Below are 27,975 nucleotides of genomic sequence, written 5' to 3' on the forward strand. Positions count from 1 at the left end.
TTACAGATGCATGATGGGTAACGTACCGGTGCAGGAATACTCGTCCACTCTGATGAAGCCTGGTAAACAGTCACAGCGATGGCTGCCCGGCAGGTTGATGCACACCGTGTTGGACTGGCAGTAATGCATCTGGGTGGAGCATTCATCGATATCTGAGGACGAACAGCAGAAACAGGACATGATGAAGAGTCTGAGGGGTTTGTAGACGTGGACACCATCCACAGAAGGACCATGAGGACAGTGATGACGATTAAAAAAAATGCACTGGAGAGTTTTATTTTCATTTTTTTTTTTTTTTTTTTTTTTAATTAATTAATTTATTTCGAACATGCAAAGAAACAAAATAAAACAAAATGAAGCAAATTAAGACCAAAGACAAAATAACATTTAAATCAGGGGTGTCAAACTCATGTTATTTCAGGGGCCACATACAACCCAATATGCCCTGCAGTGGGCCGGATAATTAAAATAATAACAAAATAATACAAAAATAATATCAATTCTAAAATTTGTATGTCTAATTTCTATGTTTTAAAGTGAAAAAGTAAAATTATATTATCAAATTTTTTACATCCTTTAAAAAAAATGTGGAAAAACATGAAAAATCATGACTAAAATGAAATTTATTAAGAAAAAAAGTGCAGTTTTAACAATTTATGCCATTATTTGGCCTCAGATTCTCATTTTCACATGTTCATTACAACGTACAGATCACAGTGGATCTACAAATACACAAAACATTTAATAACAGACAGAATATTGGTACAATTACTTTTAATTCTCTTAAGACATTTCAGGTTTTTCATATTTGTTCAGGTTTTTCCCATTTTTTGTAAAAGGTTAGTTTGTAAATGTTAACATTTTTGTTTAATTTTACTTTTTTTACATTAAAACAAAGAGAAAATTTTGTGGTATTCATTATTTATAGTTTATTATGATAGTATTTTACTGGTTTGACCCACTTTAGACGGAATTGACCTAAAATTATTTTGACATTCTTGATTGTTAATATCTTCAGTGTAATTTTTGTGTTTCACTAATTCATCCCGTGGGCCAGACTGGACCCATTGGCAGTCCAGATTTGGCCCCCGGGCCACATGTTTGACACCCCTGATTTAAATGAACAGAATATATCTTCAAGTACGTGCAAGTCTGAGTTTTGCATGGTCGAAAAGGAGTAGGAAGAAGTATAAACTTATTTAATCCTACCCCTCAAGTGCTTTTATACCTTTATCACTAACTTAATACCAGAATTAAACAATACATTTTTCCTAATTTTAGCATTTAACCACAACTAATCCATAATACAGTAATTGAATTATACACAACAATATGTTCATGGCAGTACAGTCATACAAACAGACTCAACAATTTAACAATTTTCTTCAATAATCCAGAATATTTATCAATACAACATCACACATAAACAAACAGCCCTCACCGTCATTATTAAATACTGTACCTCTCAAGAATAAATTCTTTATATCTTTTTTTTAAACTGAGTTATGTTTGATATTTGTTTTATCTCCACACAACAATTTGTTCCACAGTTTTACTCCACAGATGGTGATACAAAAACTTTTTAACGTAGTGCGTACTTGATGAGTCTTTAAATTGAACTTTCCCCTTAAATCACAACCTCTCTCTCTTTCAAAAAGCATTTGTTGAATATTGCCCAGGGGTAAGTTATTCTTAGCTTTATACATTATTTGAATAGTTACCTCCGCCAAGGAGGTTATGTTTTTGCCAGAGTTTGTTTGTTTGTTTGTCTGTTTGTTTGTTTGTTTGTTTGTTTGTCTGTTTGTTTGTCTGTCCGTTAGTGTGCAACATAACTCAAAAAGTTATGGACGGATTTGGATAAAATTTTCAGGGTTTGTTGGAAATGGGATAAGGAAGAAATGATTAAATTTTGGTGGTGATCGGGGGTGGGGGGGCCCACGGGGGGGGGCCACTGATCAGCCTTGGCGGAGGTCTGCGCTCTCCGAGTGCTTCTAGTTTTGATCGTTTTCATATGTCTGGATCTGAATTTTGAAAGAATGACTTGTTTATTTTGGTTCGTACATTAGTCATTGAACTTAGTACAATAATTATAATTAGGAATGCACTGATACCACTTTTTTTCCAGACCAAGTACAAGTACAAGTACAAGTACTTACATTTGATTACTTCTTGATTTGATTACTTTCTGAGTTTTAAAACAAACATGACGCGGTATGTGTGGACGCACCAGGAAACCAAATAATTTTTTTAATTCAGTATGGAATAGAGGGGTAACGAGCATTCAAGATTCAAAACAACAGATATTCATGTTTGTCACCATGTTTATGGAAAAACTTCTTGTGACGACTCGCGATAATGAATAAACAAATCATCTTTTGTGATTAAATGGAAAAAAACTTCATTATACACTGATGTTTTTAATCACCTTTTACATGTTTCTTTTATAATGTTTTAAATACGTTTCTTTTTCCCTTGTCGTTGTATTTCAATGTCCTGTGTGAAGCACCTTGAATTGCCTTGTTGCTGAAATGTGCTATACAAATAAACTTGCCTGAACGACATTGCACTTTACTAACTTATTTAGTTATTTATTCCATTTCTTTGCTCTATTTATTATTATTGTGACTTCAACTTTTTTAAATTTTTAAATTTTACGTTCTTATCCTGGTTTTTATCCCAGACTGTTTTTATTTTATCTTTTCTGGTTTTTATTGCATCTTGTTTTTATTTATTTGATCTTATTTATTTTATTCTTTTACTTATCCATGCTGCTATACCGATGAATGAGCACTTTTTGTCCTGTCTTTTTGTCCTGTCTGTAAGTGTGATCAAGTGCCTGTCTTGCATGTTCAATGTATGTGTTGTTGTAATACCAAGGCAATCACCTAGACTGCAAAACAAATCTACCTACGGGTATAAATAAAGTAACCTTGACCTTGACCTTGCCTTCTGTTTTTTCCGACATTTAGTAAATATTGGTAAAGTTTTGCGCAGATGTCCAATGGAAAAGCGACTACGTTCCCAACTTTTTTGGAGTTAGGGTTGTGCAACAACTTCCTCTCCAAAAAAACATTCAGTAATGTCATACAAATTCTTCAGTCAAAATTCTCGAAAAAATTAAAAGTAAAATAAAATTCCTTCAAATTTTGGGGCAAAATTAGTTTAAGACATAGAGTAATTCAATTCAAAGTGGTTCACAGACTGTATTGGTCTAAAGTGAAGTTGACCAAAATTAAATCGGACTTGAATCCTACTTGTGATTGTTGTGAAGCTGAACCGGCCACTCTGTCTCATATAATCTGGTTTTGTTCAACACTGAAAAACTTTTGGTAGTCTATATTTAAATTTCTTTCTAATGTAAAAGGGTCTCATATTGAACCTGAGGCAACAATTGCAATATTTGGCATTACATTACATTCTTCTAACCAAAAATCTAAAAATCTACAGGGTGGGGAAGCAAAATTTACAATGAACATTTAGTTGTTTTTTCTCAGCAGGCACTACGTCAATTGTTTTGAAACCAAACATATATTGATGTCATAATCATACCTAACACTATTATCCATACCTTTTCAGAAACTTTTGCCCATATGAGTAATCAGGAAAGCAAACGTCAAAGAGTGTGTGATTTGCTGAATGCACTCGTCACACCAAAGGAGATTTCAAAAATAGTTGGAGTGTCCATAAAGACTGTTTATAATGGAAAGAAGAGAATGACTATGAGCAAAACTATTACGAGAAAGTCTGGAAGATACTATTCAAGAAGAATGGGAGAAGTTGTCACCCGAATATTTGAGGAACACTTGCGCAAGTTTCAGGAAGCGTGTGAAGGCAGTTATTGAGAAAGAAGGAGAACACATAGAATAAAAACATTTTCTATTATGTCAGTTTTCTTGTGGCAAATAAATTCTCATGACTTTCAACAAACTAATTGGTCATACACTGTCTTTCAATCCCTGCCTCAAAATATTGTAAATTTTGCTTCCCCACCCTGTATAATTGCCTTTACCACTCTTCTAGCTCGCAGACTAATACTACTAAAATGGAAAGATAAACAAGATCCTACATTTAAATCTTGGTTTCTGGATCTTTTACATCATTTAACATTGGAAAAAATCAGATATTCTACAAGAGGATGTGCCAATAAGTTCTTCAGTACCTGGCAACCTGTTCTGAACCACATAAAAAAGGTAGATCCCTCATTCATTCCAGAGTAATCTTATTAATATGAGTCTGCGACTAGTATTTGTATTCCTTATTTATTTATTTATTTATTTATTTATTTATTGTTAAGTATCTTTTTGTTTGTTTTTTTTTGTTTGTTTTTTTTTATTCAACAGGGTGGGAATGTTCATGGTTTTGGGTTAAAAAACAAAAAAAACAATGACTGTATTATGCTTTTCTGTGACTACATATGTAATAAAAACACTTTAAACAAAAAAACAAAAAAAACAAAAAAAAATTGGGGGGCAAAATTATGAGGAAAACAAAGCTGATTGTACCTGTAATTCTATTTATGTCATACTGCAGAGTGTAGTTTTCAGTTTATTTGTTTGTATTTATTTTACAGTTACGTGTTGGTTTTTGCTAATGAAGATAACGCCGCTTCATAATACATGACAGAATACAATCTTTGAGGATGACAGGAAAGGAGATAAGAGGGGAGAAAGAAAGTCAACGAGAGGATGGAAAAGAAGGAGAAGAAAATAGGAGGAGAGGAGGGAGGATGTAGGAGGTGATGTGATTAGAACAGACAAAGCAGAAAAGGCAGAGAAAGGGGAGCAGCATCTCCTCTGACATGAAGAAAGCTCATCATGATACGTTCCATCCTCTCCTCCAACACATTAAGTCTTTCCTCCTAATGTAGCTTGAAAGACGTTGCGCGAACGTTCAAAGACAAAGCTCGGGGAGACGCTAAAGAGGCTGAATGACTGGAAGGACGTGAGGTTTGTGTCAGTGTGAACAGTACGGTGTATTTATGCGGTTGGGAGCGCGAGAGAAACCCTTTCCTCGGGCGAAAAAGACCTTTTCACCACTTAAGGGACTCAGCACGACGCTCTGAAGAGAAGCAGAAAGTGAGCAGAGACCATCCTCATCCTCTCCACTGATAAATACATTCCAGCTTCGAGGGTTTCAGCTCACACACACACACCCCACCCCCTGACAACACAATGAATGTGTATGAAGTATGTAATTGACTTATATGCAACACCCAGAGTTGTTTTTTTTTCCCTCTGTGAATTTCATCCTTGGAGAGTGTACAGTAGGAGCGATGAAACGCACAATCAAAGAAGCGGATTGTGTATTCGAGGCATGCAAAGCCTGGCTGGCCTTAAGCGTGAAAAAGGCATTGATCTACTACATCAAAAACATGGAATTTATTTCTGAGAAGCACTACCTGAATCCAATTCCATCTTGTTCTTTCTGAAGTGCTACTCCACCCTAAAACACGCTCATTTGTTTCCTGTTTATTGGCGGTTCAATAATTCACAGCACAGAGTTTTTGTCAGCTTTCGTTTAAAGTGGAAAACGCATGTGTGGTCAGGTCTGGACGGAGAAGGGGTTTTGTGATGGGACTTCCGAACCGCCGATCTGGATGGAATGTTTGCCCTCCTGCCCTCTGCTCTGTTATTTAAAAGTAACTCCTGTACTGTACAATTTACCGTCTCAGAACTGTAATGCGTGAAGGCTCATTATGCTCGATTTATGTATGAAAATAGGTTCGTCTGTTTTGCTGCAGAAGACGTTAACCGTGTAAAGCCTGAGCCATTAAATCATTGACAGAAAATTCCAGTTCTTTGAAACTGGAGCCTTTATTGGTCCTTCTGAACAATCAAAAAATTTTTCAAATATCATTTTCCATGTATGAGTTTCAGTTTTGTATCATATTTGATACATCAGGTCTCAATGCTCAAATATTATTATTTTTGAACAAACAAAATCATAATATAACACAAACATGTCTAACAAATTTTTATTTCCTTTTCAAAATTATCAAAGTTTTTCCTCCTTCTTCATTAATGACAGTCTTGTAGTGTCACTGGAAAGGCCTCTGGTGAACGAATTCCTCCCCCCTGGTGGATTATCTGTGTATTGCATGCATCTAATTGTACACATCAGATTTTCAAGAAAAAAAAAATCACACTGATCATGTAGGTAACACGGGCATCTTTGGAATTTTGTCACGACGTGCATGGTGGGGATGTTCGCACAGCCACCTGGCAGTGGCATGAAAAAGCACCAAACACGACGTGGAAATGGCTGAAACACAGAAAAAGCTGGAGGAGTATGCATAGAGGGAAGGGAGATCCTGCTGTTTCCATGTCGTGTCTGTAGCAGCTACCGCTGCCAGGTGGCTGCACGAACCTTCGTTTCCCACAATGCACATCACAAAAAAATTCCAAAGATGCCCGAGTGACCTACTGGCTCTGAATGTCAACACATGGACTATTTATGGTGGATGGCACTAAGAAATTGTTCACCGTAATGCAAGACATTCAGGTGAGTAATCACAGAAAGACTTACAGATTCCTGATACTGAAGATATGACTGGGGTTTGACAGATTTGATGAAAAATTGGTCTTGAAAGTCTCCTGCAGCTTAAACGTAGTGTTCTCCCTTTTTGTTGTGACCTTTTGAGCCGGGTCATGACACTCGTGACCCCATTTTAACATCACAAATTTCTGGTGACCCCAGATGTTCAAAATGGAGACTATTTTTTTTTTTTGGCTAAAATAATTTGTTTTTGATCATGTAATAGTTTGCTATACTATGTTGCAAATAAACGTTAATTTTAGATGACATTTAGTCTATATAATGTATATTATTATGGACAGAGGCAGTAAAGTCAGGTGTAGATTACTGCACAAAGTGAGAATTTTATTTTCCTTGGTCAGGATATGTACAGTCAGTCCAGCTTGGATTTCCAAGGCTGACAATTAATACTGAACTAGAAGCACTCGGAGAGCGCAGACCTCCGCCAAGGCTGATCAGTGGGCCCCCCCGCCCCTGAATACCACCAAAATTTAATCATTTCTTCCTTATCCCATTTCCAACAAACTCTGAAAATTTCATCCAAATCTGTCCATAACTTTTTGAGTTATGTTGCACACTAACGATCAGTGCCCCCCCCCCGTGGGCCCCCCCACCCCCGATCACCACCAAAATTTAATCATTTCTTCCTTATCCCATTTCCAACAAACCCTGAAAATTTCATCCAAATCTGTCCATAACTTTTTGAGTTATGTTGCACACTAACGGACAGACAAACAGACAGACAAACAAACAAACAAACAAACAAACAAACCCTGGCAAAAACATAACCTCCTTGGCGGAGGTAACAAACAAGAACTCAAACTATGAATTATGAAAGAGCTGCAGCATCTGAAACTGACCACAATGAACATTTGACAGATAAACAGAACCACAGTGCTTCAGTTTCAGACTCACAGTTTGTCTTTTATGGATTGGGATTGTCTCTGTCAACTCACCATATATTTTTTATTAGTACATTTTTTTTTTTTTTTTTAATCAATTACTAGAAATTTCAGGTGACCCCATTTGAATTCCAGTGACCCCATGGTTGACAAACACTGCCTTCAAGTCTCACGGTTTTGCTGTTTTTTTTTTCATTTGAGCAATTAAATTATGGGCGAAAAGTATGTTGTAACGCAAGCACTACTGAACATGTACCGAGTAACATATTACAGAAAATTGATTAGTAATGCCTTACACTACTGCATTACAGCAAAAAGTAACTGTTACTGTAATGGATTACTTTTGTAACACATCACTACCAACACTGTTCTCAGGTCAGATCTGCCGACAGAACTGGATCTGTCACTCGACACAAAGGGGGATTCATTCTTCTGGATTCACTGGTGTCTCTATCTGTGTCTCCCCTCCCTCCTCCTCCTCCTCCTCCTCCTCCTCCTCCTCCGAGCTCACTTTCTTCATCTCTGGCTGCTGCTTTATTCATGCTGTGATGTAGGTCAAGGCTGGGAAGGGGAGCAGCTAAAAATAAGGCAGGATGGGACTCTCAGTGTGAATGTGCTGGTGTAAATCAGTCCTTTTGTGTGTTTAGGGCAGACAGATGAACAAAATAAGACTGGATTTGTTTTAGGGGTGTCCCGATCGGATCTCAAAGCGGTATCGTCAACCTTTTCTTGGTTCTGAGAGAAGACGGTGAAGCCAAATTATATCAATTTCCTGCATTTAAATGATCATTGTGTGCAAATAACATCAGCTATAATGGAACAATAATATCTGCACAATAATGAGCTGAGGACCATCACAGACCCCACACATCCCAGACATGAACTGGTCTGTTTTACAGGAAGAAGATACAGACGTCTAACATGTAAGACAGTGAGATGACCCAACTGCTGTCAGACTGAAAAACACACACATCACAGATAAACAGTACGATATATGGACAAATCTCAACCACATTGTGCAATATTGATTGACTTGGACTATATTCAGTGCAATACTTTTTAACATCATATTAGTACTTTTTTATACTTTTATTACAGATTTTATGATGTGCATTATTTACACTGGGTTACAAAAAATGTTTTTTTGCAAGTTGTCTAGGTTTTTTCAACTGAATCAGGACCATTTTGCATCGCTAAATCCAAAAATGACGTCTGTTTTTCTCAATCAGGTCAGGTTTTTTTGCTAATTTGATTTTGAAAAATTTGATCTTCTCACAAAATATAATAATTAATACCAAAATAAGATTGGTAAGCACACTTTATGAAACTTGTGACTTGATTCCTGTTAGGTACAATAGTGTATTCACTGCAGATGTAGCAGAATACGTCAGGCTTATTTTTGCAAGATCATCTAGTCGAAGCCATTTCATTCACCTGTAATATTAAAAAAAAACATTAATCATAAATTGGCAAAAGTGAAATCTTCAGAACTTGTTTTTTGCAAGAAATATGAAAGAATTTTGTATCATATGATGTGAAAATGCCCATAAATGTAAGCGAAAATGTTAAAAAGCCAATATGTAGCATAGTTCAGAAAGTTGACCTGATTGAGCAAAATTAATGTGATTTTTGGATTCAGCACACCAAAATGATCCTAAATCAGCTCAAAAAACTTAAACAATAAATTTGTTGTTGACCAGTGTAATTTATTTATGGATTTTTATACTGACTATTTTATTCTGTCTATAAGTGTTTTATCCATGTGTTCTACCAATGCATTGTCATTTTGTTTTTACATGACATCTATGATAGAAATGTTTAAAGGACAAATAAAGAATCTGACAATGTGCGTGTTTACGTAATACCAAAAATTCCTACTTATATTAAACCACATTTCTGCAATCAAACATGTAAAAACAATTGCATATTTTGCTCTCTCGTGTATGTTATATCATTGCAATTTATTCACCATGAGGCTTTGTTTCCTTTGCATGGCAAAAATCTCATTTCTAGTCCAAATATCTCATTACATTTAAAATAAGACATAATCCCCTAAAGCACAGGTGTCAAACATGCGGCCCGGGGGCCAAATCCGGCCCTCCAAAGGGTCCAGTCCGGCCCTTGGGATGAATTTTTGAAATGCAAAAATTACACTGAAGATATTAGCGCTCCTTTTAGTTCAGGTTCCACATTCAGACCAATTCAATCTCAAGTGGGCAGGACCAGTCAAATACTATCATAATAACATATAAAGAATGAAAACTCCTAATTTTTCTCTTTGTAAATGTAAATATTTTCATGTATTTACACTAAAACCAAGTATAATTTTGCAAAAAAAATGTGAATAACCTGAACAAATATGAACGACCTGAAATGTCTGAAGAGAAGTAAGTACAATTTTAACAAGATTCTGTCTGTTATTAAATGTTTTGTGTGTTTGTAGATCCACTGTGATCTATAAGTTCTAATGTACATGTGGAAATGATAAACTGAGGCAGAATAGTGTTACAATGACACTTATTTTTTCAGTTTGTTCATGTTATTCACATCTTTTGAAAAGATAGTTTGCAGATGTAAACCTTTTCATAATGTAAATGGACTTTTTTCGCTCTAAAACATACAGGAAAGTTTGGAGTTGACATTATTTCTTTATTATTATGTTATTATTTTACTGGTTCGGCCCACTGCAGATCAAATTTGGTTGAATATGGCCCCTGAACTAAAATGAGACACCCCTGACCTAAAGAGTAACTTTTCAGTGAAATATAAGAACTGATTTTTGACAATAGATCTAGAAATTCCTATTTCAAGAAATCTTACCAAAAGAATTTTCACTTGTTCCATTGGTAGTTTTTTTTGGCTTGAATTAAGAAAAAAAAAAAAAAAAATCTTGAATTAAGCAAAAAAAAAAAAAAAACATCTGAAAATGGAACAAGTGAAAATTATCTTGGTAAGATTTGTTGAAATAAGATTTTCAAGATCTTTTGCTTAAATCATGATTTTTTTTTTTTTTTGCTTAATTCAAACAAAAATAAATTATACAATACTCTTTGAATTTACTCTGAGCTTTTATAAACATCTACATGATCTGTGAATTAAGCATAAGAAAGACGATGATTTTAACAGAAAAAACTGCCAAATGCAGACGATAATATTATAATAAATGGTGAGAAAATCACTTAGAAAAGGTTAAATAGAGAGAAAAAATTATTTGGGAACTGGCACCAATATCACACTGGGTCTTTATGGATTAATTCTCATGAAATTTTGATCATTTAGACCAAAAACTTAAGATGATTGGAACTGAAATCTTCCAGTGTGAAGTTCTTCAACACACTCATTTCTATAATAACTGTCATTACTTCCACTGTTTAAGTTTTATTTCTATGTTACTATATTATTTGAGAGTTCCACTATTTAAGAGTTTTTACAATAACCTTTGAATTTACTCTGAGCTTTTATGAACATCTACATGACTTAAACACAAGAAAGCAGATGATTTTCACTGAAAAAAATACAAAATGCAGAGAAAAATATGATAATAAATGGTGCTAAAATCACATTCTGCAACATTCTGAAGAGTTGCACAGTTTATTTTCTATAATAACTGTCATTACTTCCACTGTTTAAGTTTTATTTCTATATTACTATATTATTTGAGAGTTCCACTATTTAAGAGTTTTTACAATAACCTCTGAATTTACTCTGAGCTTTTATGAACATCTACATGACTTAAACATAAGAAAGACGATGATTTTCACTGAAAAAACTGCCAAATGCAGATGATAATATTATAATAAATGGTGAGAAAATCACTTAGAAAAGGTTAAATAGAGAGAAAAAATTATTTGGGAACTGGCACAAATATCACACTGGGTCTTTATGGATTAATTCTCATGAAATTTAGATCATTTAGACCAAAAACTTAAGATGATTGGAGCTGAAATCTTCCAGTGTGAAGTTCTGCAACATTCTGAAAAGTTGCACAGTTTATTTTCTATAATAACTGTCATTACTTCCACAATTTAAGTTTTATTTCTATATTACTATAATATTTAAGAGTTCCACTATTTAAGAGTTTTTACAATAACTTTTGAATTTACTCTGAGCTTTTATGAACATCTACAGGACTTAACCCTTTCATGCACAGTGGTCAGTCCAGTGGACAGTTCTTCTCCACCTGTTCTTTTGTATATAAGTGGGTTTTTATGCACCATTTTATGCACTTATGCACCATCCCATAATAACACACTGACATTCAGACCATTACTGTAACTGTACTGTTCTAGATAAACCTGATCTGCATTAACATGTTTGAGTGGAAATCAGTTATCTGTTAGAAAAAAAAGTTTTTTTTTTTTTTTTTTTTTTTTGCATATTATCTCCATGAAAAGAGTAATAACTAGCATTAGACTTTGTTAAAATGTGAGAAAACATCAGATTTTATTTTATTTCATTGTTTTCATATCACTGTCTGATGTTGGGTTTCAAACACGTTTCTTTATTTCAAAAATTAAATGCATGGACATTTTTGTAACTCCATGAAAAAAAAAGACAAAAAAAAAAACCTTGATCACATTGTTTTTTTCATGCCTATGGAGGAATAAAAACACTCAAGAAAAAAAATCTTAACTACGATTCTCATAATTAATGCATGAAAGGGTTAAAAATAAGAAAGCAGATGATTTTCACTGACAAAAAAAGCAAAATGCAGAGAAAAATATGATAATAAATGGTGCTAAAATCACATTCTGCAACATTCTGAAGAGTTGCACAGTTTATTTTCTATAATAACTGTCATTACTTCCACTGTTTAAGTTTTATTTCTATATTACTATAATATTTGAGAGTTCCACTATTTAAGAGTTTTTACAATAACCTCTGAATTTACTCTGAGCTTTTATGAACATCTACATGACTTAAACATAAGAAAGACGATGATTTTCACTGAAAAAACTGCCAAATGCAGATGATAATATTATAATAAATGGTGAGAAAATCACTTAGAAAAGGTTAAATAGAGAGAAAAAATTATTTGGGAACTGGCACAAATATCACACTGGGTCTTTATGGATTGATTCTCATGAAATTTAGATCATTTAGACCAAAAACTTAGGATGATTGGAGCTGAAATCATCCCGTGTGAAGTTCTGCAACATTCTGAAAAGTTGCACAGTTTATTTTCTATAATAACTGTCATTACTTCCACAATTTAAGTTTTATTTCTATATTACTATATTATTTAAGAGTTCCACTATTTAAGAGTTTTTACAATAACTTTTGAATTTACTCTGAGCTTTTATGAACATCTACAGGACTTAACCCTTTCATGCACAGTGCTCACTCCAGTGGACGGTTCTTCTCCACCTGTTCTTTTGTATATAAGTGGGTTTTTATGCACCATTTTATGCACTTATGCACCATCCCATAATAACACACTGACATTCAGACCATTACTGTAACTGTACTGTTCTAGATAAACCTGATCTGCACTAACATGTTTGAGTGGAAATCAGTTATCTGTTAGAAAAAAAAGTTGTTTTTTTTTATTTATTTATTTATTTTTTTTGCATATTATCTCCATGAAAAGAGTAATAACTAGCATTAGACTTTGTTAAAATGTGAGAAAACATCAGATTTTATTTTATTTCATTGTTTTCATATCACTGTCTGATGTTGGGTTTCAAACACGTTTCTTTATTTCAAAAATTAAATGCATGGACATTTTTGTAACTCCATGAAAAAAAAAGACAAAAAAAAAAAACCTTGATCACATTGTTTTTTTCATGCCTATGGAGGAATAAAAACACTCAAGAAAAAAAATCTTAACTACGGTTCTCATAATTAATGCATGAAAGGGTTAAAAATAAGAAAGCAGATGATTTTCACTGACAAAAAAAGCAAAATGCAGAGAAAAATATGATAATAAATGGTGCTAAAATTTCCACTGACAAAAAAAGCAAAATGCAGAGAAAAATATGATAATAAATGGTGCTAAAATCACATTCTGCAACATTCTCAAGAGTTGCACAGTTTTTCTATAACTGTCATTACTTCCGCTATTTAAGTTCTACTTCTAGCATTGACAAAACTCTGAAAACGAGGGTCAAGATGCATCCGTTCAATTTTCAGTCACATCATAACTGCATCTGGAAGGAAAATACAAACTACGCTTATTTTCTCGCCTCACATCGTCTATTATTTTCTATCTTTTTGTCAACTGTCACTCGACATAATTGTAAATGAGGTCTAGCCCTCGATGATTCCGAGTTCACGTAAATAAATGTAAACGCACACCAACGCAGACGGCAATCAGTTCCTCTTGTGCGACCGCCGCCCCCTCGCTCTCCCCGTCACTGGTTTTACGTACACATGCGCTAATCTCAGAACGCTGTGACACACGGTGGTAATTGAGGTTTGCACATGGCATATCTTTCACAACACACTCACTGTACTGAATGAGAAATGGGATGTTTCATTTATTTTCTCTAATACACTTGGCGCAAACAGCCAATTATGTTTTTTTCATCGCTGTTTGACTTCAGTGAAACCAAATAAATAAACAAACCAAAACCAGTACATGTACATATATATTAAAAAAACATTCCAATAAAGTCAATTTTCACACTGTAAACAATAAAATCTACATGTGTGAGACTATGACAACGGTTACTGATACTTACAATCAGGATTGGAATCTGAATACAGCCCTATACACACGATATAGACGTAAGTATTGGGACACGTTGTTTCTTTTCTAACAAGGGTCTGAGATACAAAACAATAATGACAAATGTCATTATATAGTTTTATTAGGGATGTCCGATAATATTGGCCCACTGATATTATCGGCCCGATATTGGCATAAAAATGTAATATCGGTGAATATCGGTATTGGGTTTTTTGCCTATCATTAAAACCGATAAAATAATGCCTTGATTTCACCGGCATTTACCGACGTGTAAATGAAGCATTGTTTGTAGCTGAAAGAAATGTGCAGTTTTCAAAATTGTACAGTAGAGTTTCCACACTGTAACAGACTCATGGAGGGAGGGAGAGAAAATAAATAAATATGGCATTTTTCCCATAACTTAAGTTGAAGTATGTATTCTTTGCACAGACAGTGTTTACATTTTGAAAGCCTTGTTGCATTTGAGAATGCATCCAATGGGGCATCACAATAAAATTTGGCATGATGTGTTAATTCCATGACAGGAGATATGTGATGTTACCTAAAATTAGTTTAATATCCCACATATATCGGTAGCGATATCGGTAGATATCAGAATCGGAAATTAAGCGTTGGACAATATATCAGTATATCGGCATATCGGTTTTTGGCAAAAAAGCCAATATTGGACATCCCTAAGTTTTATATTGGGATAAATATCATTGCATTGATTAGTTTTGTTGAAATTGTTATCTTTGCTTCCATAACGCCAATATTGATGTTTAGAAATTATATGGACAAAAATATTGGGACACGTCATGGCTACAGCTGTACTATGTCCTGTCCATACTGTTGATTTTAACCCTTTCATGCATACTGGTCACTGCAGTGGACAGTTCTTCTCCAGCTGTTCTCTTGTATATTCATGAGTTTTGTTGTTTTAGTTCCATATCAGCCAACACAGTGGACACTTACAGGGTGGGGAAGCAAAATTTACAATATTTTGAGGCAGGGATTGAAAGACAGTGTATGACCAATTAGTTTATTGAAAGTCATGAGAAATTATTTGCCACAAGAAAATTTACAGAATAGAAAATGTTTTTATTCTATGTGTCCTCCTTCTTTCTCAATAACTGCCTTCACACGCTTCCTGAAACTTGCACAAGTGTTCCTCAAATATTCGGGTGACAACTTCTCCCATTCTTCTTTAATAGTATCTTTAAGAAAGTCGACATTGCTGTGTGATGTTCTATTGGTAGCATGTTCTAAAACACCCCAAATAGCAGAATCCAGAGGGTTTAGATCTGGGCTAGAAGGCGGCCATAAACATGATTCCCAAAAATTGCTAAAGTTGGATTTGTTGCTGTTGTCAACAAGTGTTTTGGTGTTCTTGTGTAAGATTTTAACTTCAAATCATATTTTACTGCATTTCTAATGGTCTTGTTGTCTACCTCAAGTTCAATTGCCATTTTTCTCATGGATTTGGTTGGATCCTTTAGGATTTTAGATTTGAGAGCTTTAATAAAAGCTTTGGTTCGTTTTTTGTTGCTTCCTCCACTTCCAGACTTTCTCGTAATAGTTTTGCTCATAGTCATTCTCTTCTTTCCATTATAAACAGTCTTTATGGACACTCCAACTATTTTTGAAATCTCCTTTGGTGTGACGAGTGCATTCAGCAAATCACACACTCTTTGACGTTTGCTTTCCTGATTACTCATATGGGCAAAAGTTTCTGAAAAGGTATGGATAATAGTGTTAGGTATGATTATGACATCAATATATGTTTGGTTTCAAAACAATTGACGTAGTGCCTGCTGAGAAAAAACAACTAAATGTTCATTGTAAATTTTGCTTCCCCACCCTGTATGCATCCCAAGGCCCTTCATCAGACTGATGAAGGGCCTTGGCCCGAAACGTCACGATTAAATGGTTTGGGAGCTCATTGGTTGTGCGGACCTTCCTTTATTTTTTCTTACATTAAATTAAATGTGGACAGCATCAAAATCAGTGTTGACAGAAATGAAGTCAAAAGCATCTCTGAGGCATTTGGGAAGCAAAGATAACAATTTAAACTAGGGATGCACCGATACCACTTTTTTCCAGACCGAGTACGAGTACTTACATTTGAGTACTTGCCGATACCGAGTACTGATACGAGTACTTAATAATCCCATTCCAGTTCTTAGTTCCTTTTGTAAATGTGGTTTAGTGTCGTTGTCATTAGTCTGACTGGAACAAAGTGCTCCTACTGACATTTAATGTGTTGGAATGAGCGTTTCTCAATTAATCCACCAGGGGGCGCCGCTCTGAATTAACCATACTGGACAAATACCACGAAGAAGAGGAAAGTTTTTTGAGAAGAAGAAGAAAATCAGTAATAGCAAACATGGAGACGACAGAGGTAACACTAATGTTAATATTAATATTGCAGCGTTTTCACTGGTAAGGTTTAAAGCTTAGCTTCAGCAGGTAGAGAAAAGACAAATGAGCGATAAATTTCATTTTCACTTCTGTTGGTGGTGGTCTGCACTGCTCCGTACACCCGCTGGTATTCTCATTCTGTTTATGCATCCGCGAGCACCTGGTAAACGGATGGAATGTACGCAGAGGACGGACAGAACACTGCATCCGTATCTGTCTGTGTCTTTAACGTTACTTGCAGTCAGCAAGTAACGTTATTTATTTGGTTAAATCTCCACAGTCTTCACACTCCCCACACATTATTCCACCGCTGTGTACCTGCTGCACTGAACTGAGAATGTCACACGGCCGTAAGTGGTATCGGTGCATTTGTATCAGTTTACATTTACGAATACGAGTACACACACTGAGTATAGGAGCCGATGCCGATACTCGTATCGGTATCGGTGCATCCCTAATTTAAACCAAAATAACCAATACAATGATATTTATCCCAATATAAAACTATATATTTGTCATTAGTGTTGTGTTGCCCAGACCGCTGTTAGAAAAGAAACACCTGAATTCAATGTGTCCCGATACTTTTGTCCACATAGTGTTTTAGAACCAGGATTGGACTCTGAATATGGTCCTGTATAAGTGCTATCTCCTACAATGAGCAGCAACACCACATTCCACCTCACTGGCTCCATATTTTGTAGTTTTCCCTCTGTTAATCACTGCTAATGGTCTTGTTTTAGGTGTTACATAACTGACGCAGCAGACATGAAGCATCTCTCATCACAGCGAAATGAACATAAAACAGAAGCATCCTTTATGTGTCTGCGATGGACTTTCATCCACATGCTGCTTTTTAAACCGTATCAGAAGGAACGGCAGTAAAATGGCCTCCTCCGAAGACGGAAATTAATCTCCGTCAGCAATTACACACCACGATAATTGAGCCTCACATACAGCTCTTCTTTGAGCAGCTTCTGACGGAGGAAAGTGAGCCTGGATATTTCCCACCATGCTCGGTTCTTCCAGCTGCAGCGGGAGCCGAGGTTCAGAGAAAAATTGCGATAGCATCCTCTAATGTGGACTGAGTCACGTGACTTCAGTGACGGGGGTTTCTTCTTTGTGCCGACGGCCCGCAGAGGCCTCAGACGGACGAGCACAATGACTAAACCCTCTTATCTTTGTGGCCGCAAACAAATCAAACACAAAAAACAATAATCAACATGCAGCGACGGGCTCCGCCTCCGTCTGTGGCTGAGCGTCTACTGCACTCTGAGGCGGAGGAGGAGGACAAGAAGAAGAAGAAGAACCAGTGATGCATTTAATTAGAGGGCCCTCAGAGAGCAGGAGCTCTTATCAGCGTCCTTGTCCTTCCAGAAGATGCATACAGAGCAGGAAGTGTTCTGGTTGAGCAGATTAGAGCCGGCCCAGGAACACGCTGTTTGCATTGTCTGCAGGAGAACGGCTCGTGGGCAGGAGCTCTAAACGCCGGTGTGGTTCTCTAACGGAGCGAACGGGAGGGTTTAATCTCTCCGAGGAGCTGCCGTTCCCTGACAGACTCTCAGAAAGACTCCGAGTCCTCCTGTCAGAGCGGTTTCAGACGCCGTGTTTGTGTGCACAGGGTTCACACAGGTAGAGTTAGAAAAAAGTCCAGCACAGGAAACGACACCTGGGTGAAGAGTAACAGATGGAAATGTGTAAATCAGCAAGAGGGAGGAGGAGGAGGTGGAGGAGGAAGAGGAGGTGGTGGAGGAGGAGGAGGAGGAAAGGAGAAAGGAGGAAGAGGAGGAGGAAGATGAGGTGGAGGAGGAGGAGAAGCAGGAGGAAGAGGAGGAGGAAGGTGAGGTGAAGGAGGAAAAGGAGCAGGAGGAAGAGGCGGAGGAGGAAAAGAACACTACAGAATCAACAAAATACTAACCCTTAACAGAGGAAGAAGAGGGGGAGGAGGACGAGGTGGAAAAGGAGGAGGAAAAGGAGGAGGAGGAGGAGGAAGAGGAGGAGGATGTGGAGGGGGAAAAGGAGGAAGAGGAGGAGGAAGGTGAGGTGGAGAAGGAGGAAAAGGAGGAGGAGGATGAAGAAGAGGAGGAGGAAGATACGGTTGAAGAGAAGGAAAAGGAGGAGGACGATGAAGAGGTGGAGGAGGAAGAGGAGCAGGAGGAAAAGGAGGTGGAAGATGAGGTGGAAGAGGAGGAGCAGGAGAGGTATCGGAAGAAAAGGAGGAAGAGGAGGAAAAGGAGGAAGAGAAGGAGGAAGAGAAGGAGGAAGAAGGGGAGGGAGGGGAGGAAGAGGAGGAAGTTGGGGTGGAGGAGAAAGAAGAGGAAGTGGAGGAGGAGGGGGAGGAGGAGGAGGAGGAGGAGGAAGAGCAGTGTTGATCAGATAGTTCAGACTCTCCTGTTTGACTCCACTTCTGTGGTCTTCTGGTGTTAAATCCTGCTCTTCTGGTGTTAAATCCAGCTCTTCTGGTGTTAAATCCTGCTCTTCTGGTGTTAAATCCAGGTCTTCTGGTGTTAAATCCAGGTCTTCTGGTGTTAAATCCAGGTCTTCTGGTGTTAGATCCAGCTCTTCTGGTGTTAAATCCAGGTCTTCTGGTGTTAAATCCAGGTCTTCTGGTGTTAAATCCAGCTCTTCTGGTGTTAAATCCAGGTCTTCTGGTGTTAGATCCAGGTCTTCTGGTGTTAGATCCAGGTCTTCTGGTGTTAGATCCAGCTCTTCTGGTGTTAAATCCAGCTCTTCTGGTGTTAAATCCAGCTCTTCTGGTGTTAAATCCAGCTCTTCTGGTGTTAAATCCAGCTCTACTTCATAATTGCATTAAAAACATGGCCACCTCATTCAGACTGGTTTGTTTCCTGTGAAGTCAGTCATTAAAGTTTACTTTTCTGGATCCCAAAGTGGATTATGTAAGAACCGTCAGCTCTGTTCCAGGAGGAGAGTGAGACCTCAGTGTGATCTGAAGTATGGGAACGTTCCCTTCGTCATGTTCTGATATGAAACTAGGAAGATAAACTGTTATTGACTTGGCTAGAGTGGGAGGTGTTTGGGGCCTTTTCCAGCCTGAATTTTAACACTGAAAAGTGGAGAAAGAGGAAATATGGCCAAAAGTTTCATTATGTCCCTTTTAAGAGTCATGTCAGTCATTAGCTTCAGAAAAAAAACAGATTTGTAGTCACATTTAAACAGGTGAATTACGAACGGTCATTTTAATTCATTTTGCATTTTTAAATGAAAATATTGTATTTTCTTATATCTAATGTTCTGATTATGTAGATGTTCATTAAAGCTCAGATGAACGTTGAGGATTATTCTATCAAAAACAGAGAAAACTGAAGAAAAAGTCACTTTTTTTGGCTGATATATCATTAAATGAACATAAAAACAACTGTCTCCATCCACTGTCATTGATCCAACTCCATGGGTTTTACTGGTGAATCAATGTTGTAGAAGATGAGGGTGTTTCCATGGTAACTACGGAGCCTCTGAACATCCAAATGGGTCATGTCTGATGACCATGAAAAGATGACAAACTACATTTTACCTCAATTATTTACATTTATTGATTGGATTAATAGGTAGGTATTAAACAGATATTAAACATTTTCAATTAGTAGATTTTTTTTGTTATTTTTGCAGGGTTGTAACATGCATTCTACAATTTGTTTTTTTCTGAAATGTATTTTTGTTTTTAACCCTCTGGTATCCTGTCCAGCAAGGCCCTTACTAAGCACCAAGTGTGCCTTTTTGGCACACTTGTGGAATAATGTCAAAAAATTTTCAAACAGTTTGTTTTTAATTCTTTTACACTTTTTTCTGTTTCATCAACTTGAGCCGTAAATAAAAAATACCAAATACTCAATAATTGTCACTTTTTTTAAAAACCCTTTACATGCTGTGTTTATATTGTAAACAAACCATTTTTTTGGATGCAAAAAACACACAAAAATTATTTTTTTTCAATATACTATATAAAAAATGGATCACATATTATTTGATTTTTGCAGCCTGGCATACGTCAATGATTAACTCCAACATCTGTTAATTTGCATTATTATTTTTGGCGCTAGGTCAAATGTTCAAAAATCTGTCACCAAGTCTGCGTAAAATGCACACCTGTAAATCAAACTATTAAATATTATATATTGATTTATTTTTCTGCTCTAATTTGATTTTATTTTTGTAAATCAAGGTCAGCCCTAATCATACAGATCAAATGGAAGAAATAGTGCGTTTTAGGCACACTTGGGAGACAGATGCTAGTCTTGTAATTTTCTTTTGTTTACAATGTGCAAATTTTAGTTGATGTCCAGAATTTTAAAGATCATGCAAAAATGAACAACTTTTGAATTCTAACCTTATTTAAATTGTGAAAAATAATATGAAGTTTCTTAAAACAAAGTGCAAAGTGTGCCTAAAAGGCGCACCCGGATACCTTTTATAGATAGCTGGATAGATAGATTATTTATTTACTAACTATTATTATTATTATTATTCATTCATTTTCTGAACCCGCTTTATCCTCACTAGGGTCACGGGGGTCGCTTGGAGCCTATCCCAGCTACATAGGGGCGAAGGCGGGGTACACCCTGGACAAGTCGGCAGTTCATCGCAGGGCTGAACATATAGAGACAAACAATCACTGTCACATTCACACCTATGGGCAATTTAGATTAACCAATTAACCTATTAGTGCATGTCTTTGGATGGTGGGAGGAAGCCGGAGTACCCGGAGAGAACCCACGCAGACACGGGGAGAACATGCAAACTCCATCCAGAAAGGTCCCACCCCCCGTCGACTAGTGTTGGAATCGAACCCAGGACCTTCTTGCTGTGAGGCACGAGTGCTAACTACTGCACCACCATGTCGCCCTATTATTATTATTACTATTATCATTATTATTATTATTATTATTATTATTATTATTATTGCTCCAAAGTTGAACAGTACCCCTGGTGGCCACTCAGGGTACTGCAGTTACTGGCACATCCACAGTGACTCCATTTCCCAACCTTGGGCGTTGCTGCTCTGCAGTTGTTCGACATACAAACACTGATGCCTTCTGTTCCAAACATACAGAGTAATCACAGTCACAGGCTGGGATGAACATATGTGGTTCCTCGAGCAAACACAAGCCCACAGGCCCACCACCACAACACACACACAAACAAACACACACATATGATACTGTTCCAATAACTGGAACCAACAGATGATAAGGAACCGAGCAGATACTGCTGTGCATGAAGAGCTGGGAGCTACATACAGAATGGAAGAGCAGGGCATGGGATTAGGTTTTGGCAGCTGTAATATATAATTGACTTAATAAGATAAATAAATCGCATGTGAAATTTTACAGCTATTGTCGAGGAAGTGAAGGATGAACCAACATTTAACCCTTTAAAGGTCACTCATAGAAATACTGTGAAGTCCAGAAGTTAAACCTTAGTGCAGGGGTGTCAAAGTCATTTTAGTTCACGGGAAACATTCAGCTAAATTAGATCTGCAGTGGGCTGAACCATTAAAATTATAACATAATAATACAGAAATAATGTCAACTCCGAACTTTTGTCTGTGTTTAAGAGCGAAAAAAGTTCATTTACACTATGAAAAGGTTTACATCAACAAACTATCCTTTCAAACAATGTGAATAACATTAACAAACTGAAAAAATAAGTGTAATTTTAACAATATCCGGCTTCAGTTTATCATTTACACATTTACATTATGTTGTGACTTTATTTGGGGAAAGGAAAAGTACAAGTAATTTGTGTTTGGATTTATTATAATTTCATGATACATATGTAAATTTATGTTGGTTTATTTCAGAGTAAAATATACAGTATATTTCATTTGTGATTTGTGTTAAAAGTTGAGCTAAAATAAGAAATAATGAATGCTAAGATTAAGATAACTACATTCCCATGAAGCTTAGCATTACCCATCAGGTATAGGAAATTTTCACAGAAGTAGATATGTATGCCACGAGTTGTGAAAGCTGTATGTGTTTTTATTTTCAAGTTGCCGCACGCAGTAAATGAATGCATATTTTTAAACCGAGAGTCTCGCTTCGTTATTTTTGGATGTAATTTGGATAATTACAACACATTATAATATAAAAAAATGAAATTTGGACTCAGAAAAGGTATAATCTGAGCACAGATGATAGTGGTTGGTAGTGTTGGTACTGTTTTCTGAGATCAGGCAACTTTCCTGTTCTTCAGTTGTTAAGTCTATGTTCTTTATGTCCTTTTCTGATCAATGTGAGATCAGCTGTTTTTAGAACTGCCAGAATACGTCAGTGAATATGTTCCCATGCACACTAATATTCCACTGTTTTTCCAAAGTCGATACTGTGAATTTGACAGGTGTAATGGAAGCTCTGTTTTCTGTTTGGATATTCTGAATTACACTTTCTCCTGAACTCTTTTATTTTTGTCTTAGACTTGTGCGATGTGCTGATGGTATCCTGGTGTCTTTGGACGTGTGCAGCACACTGACAATATGCATCTGATTTGTTGGTTTGTAATCCCAGTACTACTTATGGATGTAGAGAGTAGAGGCTGAATTTCATATGGATACTGTGGGTCTGAGGATTCCTATGGGATTCCCTCATCCTTGGATTCTGAACTAAACCATGGTTGTGTATTTTTGGATAGCTTGAACATTTTGACCTTTTTCTTAAGGAAGTAACAAAAACCTATTGAAAAATACAAACTAACAAATTAAAAATGAAGCAAAAAAAACCAAAACTGGATGTATAGCTGTATGTTGATGAATTAATCTGCTCCCAAAAATTGCAGCATGAAAGAAAAAAGTAAATCAAACCAAATGTTTGTCTGATGAATATGTCAGGGTAGAGACTGCGATCTGGTAGGATCGGCGATTCTACCAGTAGAGACTCCGATCAGAGTCTCTACTGGTAGAAACTCCAATCCTGCCAGTAGAAACTCCGATCGGAGTCTCTACTGGTAGAGACTACGATCTTACCAATAGAATTGCCAAATGCAAAGTTAATGTTGAAATTAGGGTTAGGGTTAGGGTTAGTATTAAAATATTCAAACTATACGTGTACAATGACCACATCTGGACTTTTTAGTTAGTCTCAGCACGCTCACATAATATATGAATAATTTATGGAAAGCACCAAATATTAAAACCATTTGTGAAATATAAAATGACAACAATTTTCTCAAAACCTTTGGAATTTCAACATTAACTTTGCATTTGGCAATTCTATTGGTAAGATCGGAGTTTCTATCAGTAGAGACTCCGATCGGAGTTTCTACCAGTAGGATCGGAGTCTCTACCAGTAGAAACTCCGATCCTATTAAATGTTTGGTAGGATCAGAGTTTCGGAGTTTCTACCGGTAGAGACTCTGATCGGAGTTTCTACTGGTAGAGACTACGATCGGAGTCTCTACTGGTAGAATCGCCGATCCTACCAGATCGCAGTCTCTACCCTGACAAATATGTAGAGTTTCAACAGCAGCTCACAGATATAGTATGAGCTAATGCTAATGCTAATGCTAGGTGCACTGTGTATTAAGATGGATTAAAATGCAGAGACTGAATTTCAATGAGTATAATAGAGTAAACCTTAAACTTAACCTTAAAATGGGTCATGACAAAAATCACCTCCAGATGCAAAGTGTTGAAGATAAAAACAACTTCTGTACATTCACATATGAATACATTAAATGACAGTTCAGATTCCTTTGTTATTAATTAACCTGCGTTATTTTGGGCTTAATTTTTTAGGGCACAAAAAAATGAAGGATTAGATCAGGACATGATAAGACAAGACAAGATAAGATAAGACAAGTTAAGATAAAATAAGCTAAGACAAGACAAGTTAAGATAAAATAAGATTAGACAACTTAAGTTAAAACAAGTTAAGATACGTTAAGATAAACTAAGATAAAACAAGATAAGATAACTTAATTTAAGACAAGTTAAGATAAGACAAGTTAAGATATGTTAAGATAAAATAAGATGAGACAAGATAAGATAACTTAAGTTGAGACAAGTTAAGATAAAATAAGATAAGACAAGTTAAGTTAAGACAAGTTAAGTTAAGTTCAGATAAGATGAGATAAAATAACTTAAGACAAGATAAAATAAGATAAGACAACTTAAGTTAAGACAAGTTAAGTTAAGATAAGACAAGACAAGATAAAATAACTTAAGTTAAGACAAGTTAAGATAAATAAGATAAGACAAATTAAGACAAGTTAAGACAAGATGAGTTAAATTAAGTTAAATTAAGATAAAATGAGACAAGATAAGATAAAATAAGATCAAATCAGATAGGTTAAGACAAGTTAAGTTAAAATAAGCTAAGATAAGACAAGACAAGTTAAGTTAAGATAAAATAAGATAAGAACTTAAGTTAAGATGAGATAAGTTAAGATAAAATAAGTGAAGACAAGAAAAGATAAGTTAAGACAAGTTAAGACAAAATAAGAAAAGACAAATTGAGTTAAGACAAGATGAGACAAGATAAGATAAGATAAGGATAAAGATAAAGATGAGATTGCTTATTAGACCCATGATGGGGAACTTTGCAACTACATCAGGGAAATGAAGGAGAAAAAAAAAACAAAAACCTGATAACAGAATGGAGTGGGTGTCATTCATTATTATGTGTTCATCATGGGACTGGGATGGGACGGTGCAAACCCACCCCCCCGTTAGCCCTGAGTGTCCCAGTACCAGGACTGTTGGTGAAGCAGCAGGAGCAGATGGGTGGATTTAGCACTCAACGTGTCGGGTTACTCGCACACACACACACACACACACACATACACACACACACACACACACACACACTAACATAGTCATATTCTAGTGCAGAACTGGTACAATGTTCCGTATTATTGGCCAGATTCAGCCATTAGCGAGCAGTTGCTAGGTAACAGCGATGCCTTGCGGGTAACAACCTGCATTATCTAATTGACACCTCATCAGTCACCATTCACCTTGTATCAGATATGACCAAAAACAGCAAAAGGATCCTGATGAGGTGGAGCAGCGCTGCTATTATCTGGAGATTCCTGAGCAGTGTTTCTGGTTTTAGAGCTAATTTAACCAAAAAAAAAAAAAAAAGTTCCTTCTTTATTGACTGGGTGGGAGCGAGGCAGGAATATAAACCAGAACAGGCAGAAGCTGAGAGGAAACAACAGTGAAAAACCACAAAGAACAAAAGCAGAGTTGGGGCGGGGGGGGGGGGGGGGGTGTGTGTGCAGAAATTGGACAGAAACCGCAGCTTGAGTAAAGATCTGATGAAACATCAAAGAAACAAGGCGTCACTTGTTGGGACTTCACCCATGTCAGGCGGTAATCTTTGACAGGAGAGCTGATATCTGGGATAAATATTTGACGGAACAGTGTGGGAGATGCTAATTAGCTTCACAGTTATTCACTCAGACGCTGCAGATCCAATGTGTAGGTGCATGAATTACATTAAACTTTATTTCTAATTTCCAACTACAATCGAACTTAGAATTAAACAGTAAAACTACTGGAGGTGGGTGTTTGGAGATCTGTTTTGAAGCTTGTGTGGGCGGCGAAACGAGAATAAAAGTGAAAATATAACTTGTGCGTCATATATTTTAATACACTGAAAGGAAGTGTTACTGGAAAAGTTGACGAACCCTCTTTAACTTTATAAATATGACCACATTTTAAAGCAAACAAGACTAAAACCATTGACTTTATTCCTTTATTTATTGTGGAAAATGATCCAACCTTAAATATTTATGTGTGGAGCCGTGCACCCAGTCACTAAACTCAACTAAGCTAAACATTTGCAGCAATTGTTTATTAGCTCTGCATCGGAGCCTGGTGGGATTTAAGCTCCTTCCTTCCTACAGACCAGTAAAAAAAATAGATTTATGACTCACGGTTATTGTTGTTGCAGTGAGTGCAGCAAATTTAAATAGGAAAAAACAGAAAAAATATCAAGAAGCTGTTAAAAATAAAGACAGAGTAAAACAGGGGTGTCCGACATGCGGCCCGTGGCCCAAAAGTGGCCCGTCAAAGAGTCCAATCAGGCCTGTAGCATTGAATTTGTGAAATGTAAAAATGACACTAAAGATATTAACCTATAAAGAACCCAAACCATCTACTGATCTAACCTTTTTAACCCTCTGGTATCCTGTCCAACAAGGCCCTTACTAAGCACCAAGTGTGCCTTTTTGGCACACTTGTGGAATAATGTCAAAAAAATTTTCATACAGTTTGTTTTTAATTCTTTTACACTTTTTTTCTATTTCATCAACTTGAACCATAAATAAAAATACCAAATACTCAATAATTGTCACATTTTTTAACCCTTTAAATGCCATGTTTGTAATGTAAACAAACCATTTTTTTTAGGTGCAAAAAACACTTTTTTTTTTCTTTTTTTTTTCAGTATACTACATAAAAAGTGGATCACATATTATTTGCTTTTTGCAGCCTGGCATATGTCAATGATTAACAGGAACATCAGTTAATTTGCATTATTATTTTTGGCGCTAGGTCAAATGTACAATAATACTAGCATCTGTCACCAAGTGTACAAAAAATGCACACCTATGAATAAAACTATTAAATATTATACATAGATTTTTTTTTTTCTGCCCTAATTTGATTTTATTTTTGTAAATCCAGGTCAGCCCTAATCATACATATCAAATGGAAGAAATAGTGCATTTTAGGCACACTTGGGAGACAGATGGCGTCCAGAATTTTAAAGATCATGCAAAAATGAACAACTTTTGAATTCTAACCTTATTTAAATTGTGGAAAATAATATGAAGTTTTTTAACACGAAGTGCAAAGTGTGCCTAAAAGGCGCACCTGGATACCGGAGGGTTAATACCTGTTGATCCACTAATCCTATCTATATATGTAAATAATTGGTGTAAAATACAGTTTCTCAGCTTTAAATCATAATCAGATATGACCCGCTTGGATGTTCAGAGGCTCCATAGTTACCGTGGTAACACCGTCATTTTCTACAACATTGATTCAGTTGGATCAATGACAGTGGATGGACACACTTGTGTTTTTTTCATTCAGTTATTGATATCTTTGCTGAAAAAGTCACTTTTTCTTACACTTTTTTCTGTTTCTGATATAATAACCTTTGAATTTACTCTGCTTTCGTGGACATCTACATAATAAGTGAATGAAATATAAGAAAATACATGATTTACTTTTTTTTTGGGGTATTTTCCTATATTTCATTCACTGATTATGTAGATGTTCATGAAAACAGAGTAAATTCAAAGGTTATTATATCAGAAACAGAAAAAAAAAAAAAATCAAGAAAAAATTACTTTTTCAGCTAAGACATCAATAACTGAATGAAAAAAAAAACAATAAAAAAAACAAAACAAGTGTGTCCATCCACTGTCAAAAAAAAAAAAACAAAAAAAAAAAACATGATTTATAAGGTGACATGGTGGTGCAGT

The 27,975-nt window shown here is 36.1% G+C and overlaps 1 protein-coding gene across 1 annotated transcript in view; it reads right to left on the reverse strand.

Annotated features, from left to right (window-relative positions):
• LOC115414140 (protein kinase C-binding protein NELL1-like) overlaps positions 1-27,975 on the reverse strand; it is an 806,279-nt gene that overhangs the window by 233,982 nt on the left and 544,322 nt on the right. The window contains exon 13 of the mRNA XM_030127358.1: positions 27-152. Within this exon, the coding sequence (XP_029983218.1) occupies positions 27-152 (126 nt within the window). The remainder of the gene's footprint in view (positions 1-26; positions 153-27,975) is intronic.

This window comes from Sphaeramia orbicularis, chromosome 3 (assembly GCF_902148855.1).
Source record: "Sphaeramia orbicularis chromosome 3, fSphaOr1.1, whole genome shotgun sequence".
NCBI classification, from domain to species: Eukaryota; Metazoa; Chordata; class Actinopteri; order Kurtiformes; family Apogonidae; genus Sphaeramia; species Sphaeramia orbicularis.